Here is a 23,313-nt window from a genome sequence, read left to right on the forward strand (position 1 = left end):
CTAGCTTATCTCTCCACGCTTCAGGCTCTCTGCCTTTATTCCTGATGAAGGGCTTTTGCCCGAAAGGTCGATTTTGCCTGTCCTCGGATTTTGTCTGTCCTCGGATGCTGCCTGAACTGCTGTGCTCTTCCAGCACCACTAATCCAGAATCTGGTTTCCAGCATCTGCAGTCATTGTTTTTACCCTCAAACAGCCACCTCCAATTCAGTTTCCCCAGTTCTTCCCTAATATTCCCCCAATTTAGTTCTTTCATCCAAGGACTACTCTTATCCTTATCCATAAGTAACTTAAAATTTCATAATTATGGTCACTATTCCCAGAATATTCCCCACTGAAACTTCAATGAATTGGCCTGGCTCATTTCCCAATACCAGGTCTAGTGTGGCTCCTTCTCTAACTGAACTTCTTACGTATTATTTCAAAAAACATCCTGAACACACCTAACAAATTTTCCCCCATCTAGACCCCTGGCATTAAGGGAGTCCCAGTCGATATAAGAGTCTTGCTGGAAAAGCACAGCAGGTCACGCAGCATTTGATGAAAGGCTTTTGCCCGAACCGTCGATTTTCTTTCTCCTCGGATGTTGCCTGACCTGCTGTGCTATTCCAGCACCACTCTAAGGGTCTGAAGGGTCTGTTTCTGTGCTGTATGACTCTGTGACAATTTTGCATTTACCTAACTTGCACATGTTTGGACTATGGGAGAAAACCAGAGCACCCGGAAGAAACATGCACAGACACAGGGGAGAATGCGCAAACCCCACACAGTCACCCAAGGCTGAAATTGAACCTGGATCCTTGGTGCTGTGAGGCAGCAGTGATAGCCACTGAGCCCACTTTATAATTGCCCCCCTCACCATCACTGAGAACAGTTTTTATATTCCAGATTTATTACATCATATGAAATGGTACATTTATGATTCCCCAGTATGATTAATGTAAACTCACCTAAAAGTGGATAATCTTCCTCCTTTTCAACAGTAATTCGAGGTTTCCCAAGTATTCTGAGGAAAAAGTCTAGATATGATCTCTTCGCCAATTAATACATAAACTTCAAGCTAAAGTTATGGATTAAAATAGAAAACCACTACATATAAATTCAACTGTACCAGTGACAAGTTCATTGTACACTCCACTAATATTGACTCAAGTGGCACATAATGTTCTGCCTTATTATTACAAAAATATAGGTGAGCTACCCATATTACTCATTAGTTCGGGGTGGGGGAAAGAGCTGTAATTGTGTATTTAGGGCCACTTAAATGGCAATCAGAACCTTTGCAATTGTCAAGATTTACTCTAAAATATAGGAATAATAAATCCCCTCAACTCTTGAATTGGGTCTGGCAGTTTAAAACAGAGGTTGCTCAAGATTAGTTATAATTGAACAATTTGATTTGATTTGATTTATTATTGTCACATACCATGTTACAATGACAAGTATTATTTTTTGCGCAATCCAAGCAAACCATACCTTACACAACTATTTCAAAGTAATAGAACAGAATATTGAATATTGTATTACAGCTGCAGAGGAGGTGTACAGAAACTTTAAAATATGAGAGGTCCATTCAAAACTCTAATAACAGCGGGGAAACTGTTCTTGAATCTTGCTTTCCCAAGACAGCGGGAAGTATAGACAGAGTCAATGGGTTCAAGGCTGATTTGCAGGATGGACTGGGCTGTGATCACAATCCTCTGTAATTTCTTGTGATCTTGGCCAGAGCAGTTGCTATACTAAGCTGTGATGCATCTGGATAGAATGTTTTCTGTGGTACATCTATAAAGAATGGTGAGAGTCCTTGCAGACATGCTGAATTTGCTTAGCCTTCTGAGGAAGTAGAGACATTGGTGTGCTTTCTTGACTGTAGTGTTAATGTGGATGGACCAGAACAGATGGTGGTGATATTTGCACCTGTAAATTTGAAGCTATTGCCCATCTCAATTTCAGCATGACTGATACAGAAGGGGTGTGTCCTCCACTCTGCTTTCATTATGTCAATGACCAGCTCCCTCATTTTTCTGACATTGAGGGAGAAATTGTTGTCTTTACACCTTTCCACTAGGTTCTCTATCTCTTTCCTGTACTCTGTCTCATCATTGTTTAAGATCTGACCCACTACGGTGATGTCATCAGTAAACTTGTAAATGGGGTTAAAGGTCAATTTGGCCACACAATGATAAGTGTATGAGTGCTAAAGACAACTACCTACTTTCTATTTTATATCATTGTCATTTTGAGCATGTGAGTGAAACTACTTTTTCTTTTAATTCATTTTTGGTATGGTTGTCTCTAGCTGCCCAACACTTATTGCCATCTCTACTCACCCTTGAAAATATGGTGTTGAGCTGCCTTCTTGAACTGCTGCAGTCCACCTGCTCTGAAACATTATCCATTTGTCGTACAATTGAAACTACACTGGTTCTGAAACCCTTTTTATGAGACTTTGCCTGCTTTGAGACATTGCTAAAGACAACTGCTTACTTTCCATTTTATATCAATGACATTTTGCCCATGTTAGTGAAACTACTTTTTCTTTTAACTCATTTGTGGGATATGGGTGTCGCTGGCTGGCCAGCACTTACTGCCAGCACTGAAAGGAACAATATCGATATAATGACCACTGTAGAAGCTAAGCTGTAACACCATGGGTGGAATCTTCCCACCACTGAACGACATGAAATCTGGGAATATTAGATGCCATCAGCAGTAAGGAGATTCCTAACGAGAGCAGAAAGTCTGAGTCTCTGGTTATATTGGCCAAGTGCTGGCAAATGGGACTAGACTAATTTAGGATATCTGGTTGGCGTGGTCAAGTTGGACTGAAGGGTGTGTTTCCATGCTGTAAGTTGTTAGTGAGAGGTAAGAGGTCAGTTTGAATCCATTAGCATGCATTAACATCTCAGTATTACCCGTAGTTAATGTCACCTCTTTATGTGCTGTTTCCCATTCTCCCATCCATTGGATGGAAACTCGATGGGCAGCATTTCTTAATATGAAAGTCTGAGTGCCTGTTTGCTCCTCTGGGTCTCCATCTTGGAAAGCATGCACCAACATCTCAGGACACTCCCAATGGCAGCAACTGCCTGCACCCCATCCACAGATGTTGGCACTGGATAGGTGCTAGCATCACTGCAACCTCGTGATACATCTTCGATTCAAGTACAATATCGTCCACACTTCAATGTTGCGCTTTGAAGCACACCATCACCTCTCAATGCAATGCTTCTGTCAGGACTCCATACACATAGTGAAAAGCAACCAGCTCAAGGATTCAGTGAAGATACGGCTCAGGGCAGTTTGCATCTACTTGGGTGCTCACAGCATCTCTGCCTTTTTGAACTTTGCCCATGCAGCTAGAGGTTAAAGACTTACAGTATTTCTGTCTTTAGTACAGTATTTAGCACAGACATAAACCAGGCAAATTCTCAATACTGTCAGCAGCTGTCAGTCAAGGGAGTGGACATGTTGCTGTATGGCACTCAGTGTAAGGTGGTGAGATATACCAGGTGACAGAACAGAAAGCACAGAGATTATGCAGGGTTCTTGGAGTGGGGTGAAGGAAGATACGGCATGCAATAGTAAGCGTGGTAGACATGAGGCTTGGTGGGCGTTTGTGAGGTCAAACAAATACAGAGTGAGTGTGAACTAGCAGAGAGAAGGTAGTGGTACCACTACTAATCACTGTAGAGGAAAGAAGGACTTCTTCCTGCATGAAGAGGTGCTCTCCAGAAACAGCTCTGACCAGGTAGAATCTAAGACCAGGCCAGCAAAGTCTGCTGTTGCCATCTCCTCTGGTGGCACCAAGAGAAGAGGAAGGATGGCCCACTCTTCAGCCCCCTCACCCCTTTGCAGTGCCTATTTCCTTCTGTCCAATATATCTGGGACAATTCAATTGAACCATTCAGGGCTCTGGACTGACAATACTTCACTTAGAGCACTGTTGGACTTTAGAAATGATGCTCAGACCAGAAATCTTGGCAGTGAAGGTACTTCTGCCATCAGAGACTGCTACACTGATATGGGAACACATATCAGCCTTTTCCAAGTTTAACTACACTGATAATGGACAGAATGGAAGGCGAATTTGGAATTTTCAGTCCCTCTCTCTCCCTCCAGCTTATAATACATGGCAGTAGTCTATAAGGCAGCCACAACACTTCATGGCATGGTGGCTCAATGGTTAGCACTGCTGCCTCATAGTGCCAGGGACCTGCGTTCAATTCCAGTCTCAGGTGACTGTGGAATTTGCACATTCTCCCTATGTCTGTGTGGGTTTCCTCCCACGATCTGAAGATATGCAGATTAAGTAAATTGGTCATGCCAAATTGCCCATAGTGTATAGGTACATTAGTAAGGGGTAAATTTAGGGGAATGGGTCTGGGTGGGTTACTCTTTGGAGAGTTGGTGTGCACTTGTTGGGCTGATTGGCCTGTTTCCACACTGTGGGGATTCTATGAACACCTTCAAAATCCTCTTCTTGAACTTTTCAGAGTCAAAAATATATTTTAAAAAGCCCAACAGTTAATGAGCAACTTGAAATTCTGAACTAGCATTAACCAGTAAGTAGTACACCATGCCTTGAATTGTCTGGGTGAAGGGTATACCCTATCATTTGGTGTCAGGAGTTGCTGAGCTAGTTTAGTTTATGACAAAATAAATATTAGGACAAAGAAACTTCAAAAAAGCATCAAAAATGCTAATTCAAGTACTTTATTCATTATATCAGAAGTTCTAGTGCACACTCCTAATAGTAAAGGTGACTATCATTCTTAAAATAAAGATGAAGGCATCTATTTATTGTACTATCAAATCTCTAATCCATCATGCGGTACTCAGGTGACAAACAGCCCTGGTACTTTTTCTTCCCTGAATGGCATCAACAAACCAAACGATCTCATGGCAGGGAATTATAGAATTCCCTACAGTGTGGAAGCAGACCATTCTGCCCATTGAGTATACACCCACCCTCCCCAGAGCATCCAACCCAGACCCAAACCCCTGCCCTATAATCCTGCATTTCCCATGGCTAACCCACTTATCCTATATGACATGAGCAATCTTATCATAGACAATCGACCTAACCTGCACATATTTGGACTGTGGGAGGAAACCAGAGCACCCAGAGGAAACCCACACAGACACAGAGAGAATGTGCAAACTCCACACAGGCAGCTGCATGAGGGCAGAATCGAGCCTGGGTCCCTGCCACTGTGAGGCAGCAATGCTAACCACTGAGCCACCGTGCCACCCGTCATCTTCCCCACTCCACAAATGCAATGTCAAGACTTGTCATCATTGTTTTTAAACTAACAAATTCTGGGCTGGCAGCCCAGCACCACAATTACCTGCTACCATAGATGATAATAACGCTGCAAGACTGACAATATCTGTGGATACAGAAACTGAGTTAATATTTCAAGTCCAATTTGACCATTATCATAGAAGTTTGCTTTAAATCATTTGCTCTTTGCATTTATTTGATATAGTTTTAGAAGAACTCACTGCCTAAAATGTGAACAAGGTCTAATCATAAATGGTAAAGAAAACGTCACTGACGAAATAAAAACAGATATACATCGGAGCAATAGTTAGCCACATGGCTCTTTTAGCATCTTCCACCAATCTAAAAGGTCATGACTAATCTGATCTTGACTTTCACTGCACCTACTTAGCTGCCTCCAAAAAACCTGGACTCTAATGTCATTAAAAAACTATCTCAGCCTTGAATATATTCATGATTCGGAGATGCCAGTGTTGGACTGGGGTGTACAAAGTTAAAAATCACACAACACCAGGTTATAGTCCAACAGGTTTAATTGGAAGCAATTAAACCTGTTAGACTATAACCTGGTGTTGTGTGATTTTTAACTTTGAATATATTCAATATCTCAACCTCCAAAACTCTCTGAATTCACAACTCTCTTAAAAAAGAATTCCTTATCGCTTCTATCTTAAATGGATTACCCCTTATTCTTAAATGGTGTGCGCTAATTTTAGATGTCCATGAGGAAACACCCTCTCAGCATCTACTCTGACACGTCCCTTTCAAAATTTTATGTGCATGAATAATATCAGTAATTAATATCAATACACGTGCTGCAAGATTTTCCTATTTTTATAATCCAGAGCCCCTGCATTAAAGACCAACATTTCATTTGTCTTCCAAATTCACTGCTGTATCCAAATATTAGCTTTCGTGTAATTCAAGAAAGATTCCCAGATACCCCTATCCTGCAGGATTCTGCAGTTTCTCTCCATTTAACATAGAACATAGAACATTAAGCGCAGTACAGGCCCTTCAGCCCTCGATGTTGCGCTGACCTGTCATACCAATCTGAAGCCCATCTAACCTATACTATTTCATGTACGTCCATATGCCTGTCCAATGACGACTTAAATGTACTTAAAGTTGGCGAATTTACTACCGTTGCAGGCAAAGCATTCCATACCCTTACTACTCTCTGAGTAAAGAAATTACCTCTGACATCTGTCCTTTAGCTATCACCCCTCAGTTTAAAGCTATGCCCCCTCGTGCTCGCCGTCACCATTCTTGGAAAAAGGCTCTCCCTGTCCACCCTATCTAACCCTCTGATTATCTTATCTTAGGTCTCTATTAAGACAACTTTCAACCTTCTTCTCTCTAACAAAAACAGCCTCAAGTCCCTCAGCCTTTCCTCGTAAGACCTTCCCTCCATACCAGGCAACATCCTAGTAAATCTCCTCTGCACCCTTTCCAAAGCTTCCACATCCTTCTTATAATGCGGTGACCAGAACTGTACACAGCACTCCAAGCGCGGCCGCACCAGAGTTTTGTTCAGCTGTAGCATAACCTCATGGTTCCAGAACTCGATCCCTCTATTAATAAAAGCTAAAACACTGTATGCCTTCTTAACAACCCTGTTAACCTGGGTGGCAACTTTCAAGGATCTGTGTACCTGGACACCGAGATCTCTCTGCTCATCTACACTACCAAGAATCTTACCATTAGCCCAGTACTTTTGCATTCCGGTTACTCCGACCAAGTGTGAATCACCTCACACTTGTCCGCATTAAACTCCATTTGCCACTCTCAGCCCAGCTCTGCAGCTTATCTATGTCTCTCTGTAACCTACGACATCCTTCATCACTGTCCACAACTCCACCGACCTTAGTGTCGTCTGCAAATTTACTAACCCACCCTTCTACGTCCTCATCCAGGTTGTTTATAAAAATGACGAACAGCAGTGGACCCAACACCGACCCATGCGGTACACCACTGGTAACTGGACTCCAGGATGAATATTTCCCATCAACCACCACCCTCTGTCTTCTTTCAGCAAGCCAATTACTGATCCAAACTGCTATATCTCCCACAATCCCATTCTTCCACATTTTGTACAATAGCCTATTGTGGGGAAGCTAATCAAACGCCTTGCTGAAATCCATATACACCACATCAACCGGTTTATTCTCATCTACCTGTTTCGTCACCTTCTCAAAGAACTCAATAAGGTTTGTGAGGCATGACCTACCCTTCACAAAACCGTGCTGACTATCCCTAATCAAATTATTCTTTTCTAGATGATTAGAAATCCTATCTCTTATAACCTTTTCCAACACTTTACCAACAACTGAAGTAAGGCTCACTGGTCTATAATTACCTGGGTTGTCTCTACTCCCCTTCTTGAACAGGGGAACCACATTTGCTATCCTCCAGTCTTCTGGCACTATTCCTGTAGACGATTTAAAGATCAATGCCAAAGGCTCGGCAATCTCCTCCCTGGCTTCTTAGAGCATCCTAGGATAAATCCCATCCGGCCCAGGGGACTTATCTATTTTCACACTCTGCAGGATTTTGAATACCTCTTCCTTGTGAACCTCAATCACACCTAGTCTAGTAGCCTGTATCTCAGTATTCTCCTCGACAACATTGTTGTTTTCTAGAGTGAATACTGTCGAAAAATATTCATTTAGTGCTTCCCCTCTCTTCCTATCTTCCCAAACACAACTTCCCACTACTATCCTTGATTGGCCCTAATCTTACTCTCGGCATTCTTTTATTCCTTAAATACCTATAGATCAGGGTTTACCCTGATCCTATCTGCCAACAACTCCTCATGTCTCCTCCTGGCTCTTCTGAGCTCTCTCTTTAGGTCTTTCCTGGCTACCTTATAACCCTCATGTGCCCTAACTGAGCCTTCACATCTCATCCTAACATAAGCCTTCTTCTTCCTCTTGACCAGAGATTCCACTTCCTTTGTAAACCACGGCTCCCACGCTCTACAGCTTCCTCCCTGCCTGACAGGTACAAACTTATCTCGGACATACAGGAGCTTTTCCTTGAATAAGCTCCACATTTCTAATGTGCCCATCCCCTGCAGTTTCCTTCCCCATTCTATGCTCCCTAAATCTTGCCTAATCGCATCGTTATTGCCTTTCCCCCAGCTGTAACTCTTGCCCAGTGGTATACACCTATCCCTTTCTATCACTAAAGTAAACATAACAGAATTGTGATCGCTATCACCAAAGTGCTCACCTACTTCCAAGTCTAACATCTGGCCGGGCTCATTGCCCAGTACCAAATCTAATGTGGCTTCGCCCCTTGTTGGCCTGTCTACATATTGTGTCAGGAAGCCCTCCTGCACACACTGGACAAAAACGGACTCATCTATAGTACTTGTACTATCGTGTTCCCAGTCAATATTTCGAAAGTTGAAGTCCCCAAGGACAACTACCCTGTCTCTCTCACTCCTATCGAGAATCATCTTTGCTATCCTTTCCTCTACATCTCTGGAATTATTCGGAGGCCATTAGAAAACCCACAACAGGGTGACCTCTCCTTTCCTGTTTCTAACCTCAGCCCACACTACTTCAGTTGATGAGTTCCCAAACATCCTTTCTGCAACTGTAATCCTGTCCTTGACCAACAATGCCACACCGCCCCCTCTTTTACCATCTTCTCTGTTCTTACTGAAACATCTAAATCCTGTAACCTGCAACAACCATTCCTGTCCTTGCTCTCTCCATGTCTCCGAAATGGCCACTACATCGAAGTCCCAGGTACCAACCCATGCTGCAAGTGTCTTGTTCACTTCTATTCTTCCTGTTAAAATGGATAACCACATATTTTTACACATTACACTGCATCTAACCAATGTTTTGCACATCCACCTAACCTATTGATATCCGTTACATAATGGATCAGGAGTCCAAAGTATTAAACAGCAGGAGCTTTATTTTTTAAGATTCCCTACAGTATGGAAACAGGCCCTTCAGCCCAACAAGTCCACACCGACCCTCCGAAGAGTAACCCACCCAGACTCATTCATGTCACTTTCCATGCAGATATGTACACGAATGGGATGCATCTACACCGAATGCATCCAATGACTCTTAGCTTGCTTTCTTAGCATTCATTCACTTTGCACAGTATTGAAAGTCGCAATCCTCTATATCCTTCAAATTACTTTCTCAGGGACATTCATGGACTTCAGCACTGATTTTGATGCTGCCACCCTCTGTGTGGGTCACATTACTTTCCTTCTTGCTCGGCATCTTTAGTACTCAGTAACAAGATGTGGCCTCTGTGGCTTGCATTGCTTTTAGCACTGATGGTCGCAGGCAGCTTGTCTCAGTGAGGAAGATTGAGCAGTCAAGGGGCGGACATGTCAGCGCATTCTGGATTAGTGGTGCTGGAAGAGCACAGCAGTTCAGGCAGCATCATGTCAGCGCATTGTACAGCATAGTGTTCCATCAACACTCATTTGCAGCATGTGCCAGCAGTGTACAAGACAAATGTGCTTCAAGTAAATGGCCATGTGTGGAAGTCAAAAGGACACAGTCCTTAGTGGTCAGTCGGGGTACCGCCAGCATCAGTCAAGAAGCTTATTGTAATCCAGTCTAGGGAGTTGGCTACAGTCAGTCAGGTACTTGGTCCTACCAGAGTCCAGGAATCCACATACTAGCAGATTGGGCCACGGTCCCTCCTGCGAATCAAGTGGAACCAACCTGGCACTTGCAGGCAGTTTAGCTAGCTGCTGTGGAAGCATCAGGTTGAGGGTTGGCCAGCTTTTCCTGCAGTGAGACAAAATGCGGAATGATTGAGTCTGATGGAAATGGATGGAGAACATTTGTGGTGATGCCAGAGTAACAGAGAGGGTGAGGTGACCCTTGCAAATGAGGAAGATATAGAGAGAAAGGTGAGTAGTTTGGGAGGGTGAGGTAGGTGAGAGGTCATGATTTGATTTGATGTATTCAATAGTTAGACTGGGTACCCATGAATCTTAGTGAGAGACACTGACAGTGGTAAAGTGAGAGAAAGTGCTGGCCCTGAGTGTGAGGTCCCAGAGAGAAGATCATGGCACTTACACTTGTGGAGTATAGAAAATCATTGACCATCCCATTTCATCCAAGGCACACCGTTGATCCAGGTAGCAATTTGGATTGGTGTTTGGTGGCATGCAGAAAAAGAGATTGCCCTTTTCTCCACCAACCCATCCACCTACACCGCCAGGTTCCTGTTCACAAATTGAAGAAGGATATTTCCTTTCCCTTGAGCTCTGCCCTCAGAAATAAGGGTAAAGCATCACAGTGTGAGAACCAGATCCTGGATTGGTGCTGTAAAGGAATGTGCTGTGAAAACGGTGCCAGCAGTTTGAACACCTGAAGGTTCCAGTAATGGTGAGCACATCAACTTTTCCAGCTTTGCAATATCACTGAAAGGTTCCCAACAGTCCAGGTATGTTGTTACTGAGTTGAAGAGCAGCAGGTTCCATGAAAAACGTTGCTCTGAGCCATGGTGGAACAGACACCATGAACGTCACTCAACAAAAAAGAACTTCTGCTGGAAATGGAAATGGCTTATCTGAACAATTATCTTGTGTGGTAACATTTTATCTGGTCACTTATTGAAGTCTTTTGGAAAGGCAATCACACTACCTGCTGGATAATGAAGTACATTAAACATCATGTAAGTTAGGATATAGACAGCAGGGCTTTTGATGGAACTCAGCTATCTAGAAGGTGAAGGTGTTGGAATTGTCAAATCTGAAGTTAATAAAACCATGTTTTCAGTGGCTGAGCTGAGACAGATTAAGGCCAGACACATTAGTGATCAGAGTAAATAGTCTCGATGGTACAGACATGATATAGCAAAACTTAAGCTCAGGGTCACCTGTGAACAAAATTATCCTGAACTAATTTTGAATATTTTAAAATGTCTGCGAAACATTTATGTTGCTAATTGATTTAATTACCACTTTGACATTGTTCTCAGGGTTAGCTGTAGATATTTGTATTCAGTATATTTTAGTCCTCGGGGATAGCTTTTATTCTATATATATTTCACAGCTCCTCTAACTATTAAATCTGTCTTTTAAATATTTCTGTAGCACTAAAAACCATGGAACTCTCATTGTTTAATGGCTAAAACAATACGAATAGATTTCTTAGTAGACAGACATTCACACTATATTTCAGAAATTATTACTTACTTTTGGTGCTTTTTGGAGAGGTACTGGTAAATGGTACCTGGATTTGCCACACCTTTCATAGATCGTTTGGGAAGTTCTATAAAGTAGGAAGCTGGCATCTTGGCATGATAATGTGTCTCTTCATCACAAGAAACCACACCAGGATAGTGCATCATCAGTCGTGCTGCCAAGTTTACCTTCCGGCCAATCACTTTAAATTAGAAATAACAAAAGAAAGGTTTAATTTGTATTTGAGAAGGAAATGGATATAATTCTAGAGGCTAAAGCCATCAAGCAGCAAGGGCTTATTGGCCAATTTGCCTACTCATTCCCCTTTATTTTATGTTTTGACATTTGTAAAAGAAAGAGCTTAAAGCAATGATGACTGTAAAACTTCACAGCATATTTAACTGATTGGTACATTCTGATAATCACGTTGCTTTCATGGTACATATAAATGAAGACATGTACTGTTTGTAGTAAGAATATTTGTGTGCATAAATGTTATATATTGTTTTATTGCCCATAAAAAAGGGAAATGAATTAGTTATGAACCAATTCTAGGTCTAGGTTTTCCAGGGGGCCACATTCATGGCTGCAAAGGAGTGTCAGATTATATGTAACAGAACACCAGATGAAGAGAATTTGTTAAATTGGCAACATGGCAAGGTGGTTGTAAGACAAAGAACTCAGAAATAACTCCACAAAGACCAGTATTTCATCACAAGTCACCCTTTATTTACATGCAGAGTCCTTGACACTGATCCAGTTCCCTCACAGCCACTTCTTAGAGTGAACAGAACCTCTGATATTCTTGTTTACATCCCCTGCTTGGACCAGATTAACAGCACCAGTCAGGGAATTCATATTCAGCCAAATCCACCAGGCTGACTTGGTTACAGTCACTACATCCCTCACCCTCGGAGTCCGAAGACAAAGACCAGTTCTTTTGTTTGCAGCTCCTGCTGGGGAATTTTAGACTGGGTCGGCTTCCTACAACTTTGCCTCTGATGCTGGGCAGTGTGTAACACACAGCAGCTTTCCTTTTGCATCTGGAGCATCTCAGAAAGAAACTAATTCTCCTCTTCAGGCAGCATCGAGGTGGCTGCTGTGTCCCTCTCAGATTCCAAGGTATTTTTAACACTTGATGGACAGGAAGAACCCACGGTTTCCAGAATAGTTGGAAAGGCAATCGATGAGCTGGGCACCATTTTTAAGTTTGCACCTTTCATATGGTCCATCTTGTACAGGACCATTGCACTTACCTGAACTTTACACGTCACTGGACCTGATCTTGTGTTGACCATGCCTCTTAGTCATGCAAGGCCATTTCATGGTTCATACATCAAACTTTGTCTCCTGAAGTAAACTGTTTCTCTTGCTCAGCAGAGTCTTTTGTCTGGCATTGGCGCTCCTGATGTCATTTCACCTTGCCCCGGCCCCACCTAAGTCCAAGAAGATCAGACTTAACCTGGTGCAGAGTCTTCTCCCCATTAGCAATTACACTGGAGCTATCTCTGTAATTGCATGAGGAGTAATTCTATTATCAAATAGGAAATGAGACAGTTTGGTATCTTGTGGAGCTTAGGGTATTTCTTTAAGCTTATCTTCAAAGTTTAGACTGCTCTTTTTATCAGACTTTGTATGATGGATGGTATGAGGGTATCCTTATATGACAAATACCATTTTCCTTTAGGAAATGCTCAAATTCCTTGCTGGTAAACGATGGCTAATTACCTATGCCTGACAACTCTGGGAATCATTTATTGCAAAAGATGCATGCAGTTTTTCAATCATCATCCCGTGTTCAATGAATGAACTCTATGCATGTCCAGCCACCTTGACAGGGCTTCCAAAATGACTAAGAACATTGAGCCCACGAAAGGACCTGCATAATCACTGTGTAACCGAGTCCAGGCCATTCCTAGAAATGTGGGTAGAGCTGCTGGTGGTTATTTTTGTCCTTGATAACACTCTGAGCATTGCCCCACCAGCAGGGCTATGTCTGCATCCAATCCTGGCTACCAGACATAACTTTGCACCAAAATCTTCATTTTGGAAACCCTTGGATGATCTTGGTAGAATTCAGCCGGTATCTGGCGGCGACCTATGCTTGAGACAATCACTCTTGCTAGCCATAACAGTATGCATTCCTCTATTGTGATCTGGGTCTAAAAATGGTTCAATTCTGGTTGTGATGGCCCTTTGGTTCCCGTATCACCACTAGCTGTTTCAGATTTGCCAGCACCAGGCCTTTCTGCATCAAACGTCTGATATTGTCAGCTGTGACTGGAAGTGTGATCAGAACATTTAAAACCATTATGGACTGTTGCAGTGGCAGTACAACCAATGGTTTATGCAACTACATTTGCTATGTGGACTCCCAGATGATGTTCCAACTTGTAATTATATGCACTTCATATTAGAATCCACCACTGAATTCGGTCTGAAGCTATGGATGGCACTGCTTTGTCCCCTTTAAGTAGACTTAGCAGGGATTTGTGGTCTGTGATTATTACAAATTTACATCATAAAGGTATTGGTGGACCTTTCTGACTACAAATATGACTGCCAAACCTTCCTTCTCTAGCTGGGCATATTTACACTCAGCATTAACCAAAATCATAGATGCATACGCTATCGGGCATTCCTCTCTATTGGGCCACTTATGAACTAATACTACCCCGATGCTGTAAGGGGAAACATTACATGTCAATGCTCAATCTTGTTTGGGATCATAATGTGCCAATATCTTGGATAGCTGTTTTATCACTTCCCTGAAAACTATGGCTTGGCTCTGTGACTATTTCCATGGCTGACCTTTTTTTAAAGAGTTGTTGCAAAGATGCTAGATTGAAGCCAGGTTATGCATGAATTTTCCAGATTATTTCACCACCCCAAGGAAAGACCTAAGCTCCAGTGGAGACATGGGAGTCAGGGCACCATTGTTTGTAATCCAGTCCTGTCGACTCCGTCGACCATATATAGGTCATTGGGGTTCGTACATTTTTCCCTTCCAAGGTATACGCCTTCCTGGCAGAAATGTCAAAGGACTAGATTCAAGTTTTCTAAGTGCTCTTCATTGATCTTCTCTGTTATTAGCACGTCATTTATATAACTGATCATCCAGACCTTGTAAAATGTTCTCTATCATCTGTTCAAAGATTGCACTGGCTGACCAAACCCCAAATGGCAATCTTGTATACTGGTACCCGTTATGGGTATTAATTGTACCATACTTTTGGGAATTCTCACCTAACCACAATTGCAAGTACGCATGGCTCATGTCCAGCTTCTTAACGGACAGCCACTGCCAGTTTTGCAAACAAGTCCCCAAGGCGAAGGATTGGGTATTTATCTCGCTGCGAAAAGCAGTTTACCATTTGTATAAAATCCCCACAATGGCGAACCAACCCATTGGGTTTCACAATCAGTACAACTGGTGCTGCCCTTTCTGCAAACAGGACTGGTTTGATGATTCCTTTCCTCTCCAGCCTCCTAATTTCTACCTCTACTTTTGCCCGCAAGGTGGCCTTGGCTCCTTTGATAGTCCTTAGACCTTCGTTAAAAAAATGTCCAGGTATTTAATTAGGACTTCACTCAGGCTGCCATTTCCTATTCAAAAAAGTTTGAGCCAATCAATGTGAATCTTTCTCAACCAACTTCACCACATCAAGCTTGGGACTGAGCCTTTTACTACAATCAGTGGTAACTGAATTGGCTGCTTCTCACAGGAGACTGGAACTGAAGTTGTACCGCCTAATCTGTAAAGTTTCCCCAGTAAAGGTTCTCAATCCAGCCGAGGTCTTGTGCAAACTTAAGGATTGTAGTCCAGAGTAAATTTCATTAAAGATTGGTTCTGCGATCACTGAAATGGCTGTGCTGATCTCAACCTCCATTAGAACCAAGTGAACATGCTCACCAGGTGTTAATTTTGATTGGTTCTAATTGGGATATTGCTAAACAAGTTAACTGTTCCAAACTAGATACAGGTAGACTTTCCAGAGTGTGCACTCTCCTGAATACTTGCCTATGAATTCTCTTAGTCAATTTAGGTCCTGTGGGACTCTTTTGTTGTCTTGAGTCTGCATAATGGCAGCAACTACAGGGGATTGCTGGCCCAGATCCTGAAGAAATTTTTAACTGTTTGGCCAAGGCGCCGCTTTGTATGGGGTTTTGCTGTGGGCTGACTAGAATCCCTCTGTCAGGATATTTTGCGAGTGAGGCTATGCCATTGCCTGCACTCAGGTGGTGCTCCCCCAACTCTGTTGGACTGGCAAAGGTCTCCACTTCCATCAGAATACCCTGCAACTCGTATGCTCTACTTGCTGCATTTTCTAATGATAAAGCCAGCCTGTTTGAAGTCCAGTTGGTGCAACCACAAGTCAGAAAATACATGCAAGGGATAAGGGGTGCAGGTATAATGGGTGACCACTAGGCAGTCCAAGATAACCAGAAAGTTAGTACCTGAGTTCCTTGAGATAATTTTGCTCACTAATTGGTTTCCTGCTCTGGTTACTACTGATTCCTCTCAGAGGAGTCCAGCAAGACCAATCCCATAGCACATCAGGTGGCTTAGCTATACAGGAGGGAAGGAATTAGACTGGAAGAATAGTAGTGTTAAGGGATTTTTTTTTCAGTTAGGGGAACAGATAGGCATTTCTGCTGCTGTGAACATACAAGGTGGTAGGCTGTATTCCTGCTCCTGGGTTCAAAGATATCACAGAGTGGCTGCAGAATATTCTTTGGGAGAGGATGATCAGTCAGAGATTGTGGTCCATGCTGGTGTTAATAACAAAAATATGAAAGGGCCATCAAAATTTAGGGAGTTAGATAGAAAATTAGCAAGTGGGATCTCAAAATTAGTGATCTTTGAATTATTTCCAGTGCCACTTGCAAGCGAGTATAGAAATAAGAGGATAAAATAGATGAATATGTGACTGAAAAGATAGTGCAGTAGGGAGGGTTTTAGATTCCAGGTGCACTGGAAATAGCCCTAAGGGATATGGCATCTGTGCAAACGGGAGGGGTTGCATTTGAACAGAGATGGCACTGAGTTCCTTGAGGGGTGTTTTGCTAGTGCTGTTGGCAAAGGCTTAAACAAGCCAGCTGTATGGCATGTTTGAAGTCCAGTTGGTGCAACCATAACACTGGAAACTACATGCATAGCATGTTTAGGGAAATGATCACACCAAAGGATAGGGGTGTGCAGGTATAATGGGTGACCACTAGGCAGTCCAAGATAACTAGAAAGTTAGTGCCAGAGTTCCTTGGGATAATTTTGCTCACTAATTGGTTTCCTGCTCTGGTTACTACTGATTCCTCTCAGAGGAGTGGGGTGGTTTGGAGCAGCACAGTGGCTCAATGGTTAGCACTGCTGCTGTCTCACAGCACTAAGGACCCGGGTTCGATTCCAACATCAGGCGACTGTCTGTGTGGAGTGTGCACATTCTCCCCACATCTGCGTGAGTTTCCTCCGGGTGCTCCGGTTTCCTCCCATCATCCAAAGACATCCAAGCTAAATTGTCCACAGCGTTCAGGGATGTGTAGGTTAGGTGCATTAGTCAGCAGTAAACATGGAACGAGTCTGGGTGGGTTGGGCTTCGGAAGGTCGGTATGGACTTGTTGGGCTGAAGGGCATGTTTCCACACTGTAGGGAATCCAAGTTCGAAGTTCTAAATCAGCTGATTTGTGACAACCAAGAGAGAATATTAGAGAGGAATACCAGCATGCCCAAAATATCTGCAAAGACAGATAGCATTAATACAGAGACTAGAAAGTCAATAGATGAAGTCAGAGTAAGGGAGAAAGTAATGAAGTCTAGAGTTACTGGTTCTCCTGGTTTTTCATTTGAAGAAAGGTTAAAACAGAGGTATTGAGTGGTCTGCTCAAGGCCAATAAAGTAAGCAACTTGTGAAGCCTTGAGTTTCTATTATAAGTTAGAATAATAGAAGCAGCCTAAATGGGTGGGGTCAAATTCCTACAGAACCAGAATTTTGAATTTTAACTTTCAGCAGTTGCTGGGATCTTGAAACTGGATGTGGAAGTTCTAATTGCTCTCTCTGTTACAGCTAAAAGCTGAGGTTCTCTTCCCAACGCTAGAATTGCATGTGAGACAGTCTATTCTATAGAATTTTCCTTTGCCAAGGGAATGTTTATGGGATATAACTATATTGGAATGGTTATTTGTTAGTAGTTAATACATATATGATTTTGTTAAGCATTTCAATAGAGTTACATGTAAGCCAATTTTTTATTTTAATTTTATTTTGTCTGTATTTTAATCATAGTGTAAAAATAAAGTATGTCTTGCTTTAAGTTGGGCAGTTTGACCAATTGAATTGTATCTGGAACACAACACTTAATACTTACCTTTAAAATAAGAAAACTTTACATGCTAGGCTATCTCCTTAGTATATTTTGAGGAGATTTTGTCTGCTCCATAACACCAATTAAGATTGGTAACTTATAAATGCAGTAATATGAGTTTGTGGCAATAACAGACACCCCTGGTTTAAGAGAGGGCAGTTCTGAGTTTTTAATATTCAATAGACAATAGTTGCAGGAGTAGGCCATTCTGCCCTTCGAGCCAGCACCACCATTCATTATGATCATGGCTGATCATCCTCAATCAGTATCCTGTTCCTGCCTTATCCCCATAACCCTTGATTCCACTAACCTGAAGAGCTCTATCCAACTCTTTCTTGAAAGCATCCAGAGACTTGGCTTCCACAGCCTTCTGGGGCAGAGCATTCCCAGGCATAAGGTGTTCAGGAAAGATGAGAAAGGAAAAAAATGAAGCAGAGGGGTGCTAGTATTGGTTAAGGGAGGATTCCAATGTGAAAAGAAATTCATATCCCAAAGGGTTCAAAGACAGAATTAATATGGCTAGAGTTAATGAAGATAAAGAATGCAATTATATTTCTCAGTGTAATCTATGGACCACCAACTAGTGGGAAAGATGTAGAGGAATACATCTGCAAGGAAATCACAGATGCCAACATGATAAAGTAGTTAAAAGGGGGACTTTAACTACCTGAATGTAGACTGGGACTGTGGCAGCATTAAGATTGGAGAGGGGCAAATGTTCCTCAACCATGTTCAGGAAAACTTTCTACAACAGTATGAGTCCAATCCAACTAGAAAGGATGCACTATTGGCTCTAGTTCTTTGAAACAAGGTGTGTCAAGTATATTAAGAGTCAGCAGGGGAATATTGTATTCTAAGGTTTAGGTTGATGATAGAAAAAGACAACAAGGTAGTAGGAATGATAAACCAGAATGAAAAGTGAATTGGAAAAACTGTGCTTGAACAATGGCATACCTTCAAAGAAGAGATGGTTTGGGCACGGTGAAGGTATATTGTCTCAGTACGGAAATGGAAGCAGATAGTTTCCACAATAAAAACTTTAAATATGCAACAGGAGAAAACACCTTTTTAAAGTAGTGCCTTGCATATCTTTAGCAAGATATACCCTATTGGTATATTCCATTTCCTTTGAAATAAAGGCCAATATTCTATCTGACTTCCTTATTACATGTTGAACTTGACTTGTATGCTGGCTTTTTGTGCTTGATGCACAGGATTCCCAAAGCCCTCAGTGCTATAGCTTTATGCAGTCTATCTCCACTTAAATAATACTCAGCTCTTCTATTCTTTGTGTCAAAGTGTATAACCTCACATATTACAACATTATATTCTATCTGCCAAGATTTTGCCCACTTGCTTAATCTGTCTATGTTTCTCTGCTGACACTGAGTGTCAACCTCTTGCTTTCCCATCTATTTTGGTCTTATCCACAAAATTGGTGATAGCACATTCACTTCCACCATCCAAATTACCAACGCATATTATAAATAGTTGTGTCCCCAGCACTGATGCTTGTGGCAAGTTACAAGTTACCATTCTGAAAATCCCTCTCTTATCCCAACTCACTGTTCTATATTAGTTAGCCAATCCTCTAGTTATGCTAATGTACTACCCTTAACATTTGATTTGCATTTCTATTTGTGTGTGTTAAGAAGCAAAACACTATTGTTTCTATATTATGTTGCTAGGAACTCTCATGTTGTTTATATATGCTTTTTTAATGAGGTTTTATAAACTTGGAGTAGAGCTAGACTTTACTCTCCGTATGAAAAAAGACATGGAGAAAATTATGTTGTTGCATAGGCATCTAATGACATAAGGAGACACCAACAGAGACACCTAGAAAGTCCTTGCTGGTCTAATCTTTTATTTGACTCAGTTTTGGCAATCCCACTGAAGTGCTAACCCAGTAAGAAGACAGACCAGAAAACTGCTGGAAGCCAAATGGATGGGAAACTGAAAAGCTTGCTCTGAAGAGCTTTGGAGTCACTAAGGAAAAAAACTCCAGAAATCAATTATAGCTTTATTGGCTGAGCAAGAAGCATTAACACAGTGGGGTAACTTTTCACCTAATTTTGACTGTCTGTAAGGTTGTTGTTGGGGTAAAAGAGTTGAATAATTTTCATATTTGTTGTGGGGCTGTTTCAAGTAGCTATTGCATGATGTAACTGAACTGTAGTTTTCTTTCATGTAATAAAGTTTTATTTTTTTAAAAAATACATTGGAAGAAAGCTAGTTCTCTCACTCTGAGATAAATAGTAAAAGTTACAGTGATCATGGGTGATTCCAATATGCAGGTAGCCTGGGAAAATCAGGTTGGTAGTGGATTGTAAGAAAAATAAATTTGTTGAATGTTTACAAAATGGCTTTTTGGAGCAGTTTGTGGTGGAGCCCTCTAGGGAACAGGCAGTACTGGATTTAGTGTTATGCAATGAGACAGACTTGATAAAGGAGCTTAAGGTGAAGGAAACCTTAGGAGGCAATGATCATAATATGATTGCATTTGCTCTGCAGATTGAGAAGGAGAGGATAGAATCAGACGTAATGGTATTGCAGTTGAATAAAGGCAACTACAGAGGCATAAGGGAGGAGCTGGATAGAATTTACTGGGACAGGAGCCTAGCAGGAAAGACAGAGGAACAGCAATGGCAGGAGTTTCTATGAGTAATTCAGGAGACACAGCAGAGATTCATCCCGAGGAAAAAGAAGCATGATACTGGGAGGACGAGGTAACCGTGGCTGAACGAGGGAAGCCAGGGATAGCATAAAAGCAAAACAGAAATCATATCATGTCATGAAGGGCAGTGGGAAACTGAGGATTGGAAAGCTTATAAACACCAACAAAGGGCAACCAAAAAATATATAAGGAGGGAGGAGATGAAATATGAGGATAAGTTCACCAGTATATAAAGATATATAAAGAGCAAAAGAGAAGCAAAAGTGGGCATTGGGCCACTGGAAAATGACACTGGAGAAATAGTAGAGGAGAACAAGGAAATAGCTGAGAAACTGAATAATTACTTTGTGTCAGTTTTCACAGTGGAAGATACGAGTAATATCCTAAACATTCAAGAGACTGAGGGGGCAGAGCTGAGTATGATGGCTATCACCAAGGAGAAGGTGCTAGAAAAACGGAATGGCCTGAAGGTGGATAAATAACCTGGACTAGATGGACTACATCCCAGAGTTCTAAGGGAGATAGCTGAAAAGATAGAGGAGGTGTTAGTGGTGATGTTTCAGGAATCACTAGAATCAGCAAGGGAACTCAGAGGACTAGAAAATTGCTAATACGATACCTCTGTTTAAAAAGTGAGAAAGGCAAATGAGGGAAGATTACACCGATTAGCCTAACTTCAGTCATGGGTAAGGTGCTGGAATCCATTGTGAAGGAAGAGATTTCTGAATACTTGGAAGTGCATGGTGAAATAGGCCAAACTCAGCATGGATTCATCAAAGGACAGTCATGCCTGACGAATCTTCTCAAATTATTTGAGGAAGTAACAAGCAGATTAGACCAAGGAGAGCCAATGAATGTTATCTACATGGACTTCAAGAAGGCCTTTGGCAAGGTGCTGCACAGGAGGTTACTGAGTAAGGTAAGGGCCCATGGTGTTAGAAGCAAGTTCCTAGCATGGAGAAAAGCTTGGCTGTCTGGCAGAAAGCTGAGTGGGAATGAAAGGGTCCTTCTCAGGATGGTAGCCAGTGACAAGTGGTGTTCCGCAAAGCTCAGTGTTGGGACCACAACCTTTCACTTTATTCATTAGTGATCTAGATGAAGGAACCGAGGACATTCTGGCTAAGTTTGATACAAGATAGGTAGCAGGAGAATCAGCATTGAGGATACAGGGCAGTTGCAGCAGGATTTGGTCAGGTTAGGAGAGTGGGCAAAGAAGTGGTAGATGAAATACATCATGGAAAGGTGTAAGGTCATGCACTTTGGTAAGAAGAATAGAAGTATGGACGATTTTCTAAATGGGGAGAAAAATCAAAAGTCAAGTGCAAAGAGAGTTGAGAGGTCTAGTCCAGGATTCTCTCAAGGTAAAGTTGCAGGTTGAGTCAGTAGCTAGAAAGGCAAATGCAAAGATGACATTTATTTTGAGAGGATTTGAATATGAAAGCATGGATGTACTTCTGGGACTCTATAAGCTTCTGGTCAGACCACTTTTGGAGTATTGTGTTCAGTTTTGAGCCACACATCTCAGGAAGGATGTACTGGTCTTGGAGCATGTTCAGAGGAGGTTAGAACATAGAACATGGAACAATACAGCGCAGAACAAGCCCTTCGGCCCTCGGTGTTGTGCCGACCTGTGAACTATTCTCAGCTCGTCCCCCTACACTATCCCAAAATCATCCATGTGCTTACCTAAGGATTGTTTAAATCTCCCTAATGAGCCTGAGTTAACTACCTTAGCAGATAGGGCATTCCATGCCCTTACGACTCTCTGCATAAAGAACTTGCCTCTGACATCTGTCTTAAATCTATCACCCCTCAATTTGTAGTTGTGCCCTTTCGTACAAGCTGACGTCATCAGCCTAGGAAAAAGTCTTTCACTGTCTACCCTATCTAATCCTCTGACCATCTTGTATAACGAGAATGATCTCAGGAATGAAAAGTTTAACATATGAGGAATGTTTGAGGGCTCTGGGTCTATACTTAATGGAGTTTAGAAGGATTGGGGGAGATCTAATTGAAATATACAGAATACTGAATGGCCTAGACAAAGAAGATGTTGGGAAGATGTTTCATTGATCAAAGAGACTAGGACCCGAGAGAACAGCCTTAGAGTAAAGGGAAGTTCTTTTTGAATGGAGATAAGGAAAGTGGTGAATTTATGGAATTCATTGCCACAGAAGGCTGGGGAGGCCAGGCCATTCAACATATTTAAGACGGAGGTAGATAGGTTCTTGAGTTTCAAGGGAATCAAGGGTTACAGGGAGAATGCAGGAGAATGGGGTTTGAGAAACCTATCAGCCATGATTGAATGGCAGAGCACACTTGTTGGGATGAATGGCCTAATTTCCGTTCTTATGTCCTATGGTTTTATAGCTTAAGCTGTAATTAGCAACTACTGATGGAGAGGTTCCTCAGCCATAACCCAGATCATTTAAAAAACTTAACTGTTAGTTCAAAGTTTGTGAGAAGATTTGTAGCTCGGGTGCTCGTTGCTGTGGTTCTGTTCGCCAAGCTGGAAGTTTTTGTTGCAAACGTTTCATCCCCTGTTTAAGTGACATCCTCAGTGCTTGGGATCCTCCTGTGAAGCACTTCTGTGGTGTTTCCTCCGGCATTTATAGTGGTCTGTCCCTGCCGCTTCCGGTTGTCAGTTTCAGCTGTCCGCTGTAGTGGCCGGTATATTGGGTCCAGGTCAATGTGTTTGTTGATGGAGTTTGTGGATGAGTGCCATGCTTCTAGGAATTCCCTGGCTGTTCTTTGTTTCGCTTGCCCTATAATGGTAGTGTTGTCCCAGTCAAATTCATGTTGCTTGTCATCTGC

At 42.1% G+C, this 23,313-nt stretch overlaps 1 protein-coding gene across 1 annotated transcript in view; it reads right to left on the bottom strand.

The window, feature by feature from the left end:
• Positions 1–23,313, bottom strand: part of LOC122551928 (adenylate cyclase type 10-like) — a 187,001-nt gene that overhangs the window by 134,187 nt on the left and 29,501 nt on the right. The window contains exons 11-12 of the mRNA XM_043694498.1: positions 11,475–11,664; positions 948–1,003 (exon numbers count right to left, since the gene is read on the bottom strand). Coding sequence (XP_043550433.1) covers positions 948–1,003; positions 11,475–11,664 — 246 coding nt within the window. The remainder of the gene's footprint in view (positions 1–947; positions 1,004–11,474; positions 11,665–23,313) is intronic.

This window comes from Chiloscyllium plagiosum, chromosome 7 (assembly GCF_004010195.1).
Source record: "Chiloscyllium plagiosum isolate BGI_BamShark_2017 chromosome 7, ASM401019v2, whole genome shotgun sequence".
Taxonomy (NCBI): domain Eukaryota; kingdom Metazoa; phylum Chordata; class Chondrichthyes; order Orectolobiformes; family Hemiscylliidae; genus Chiloscyllium; species Chiloscyllium plagiosum.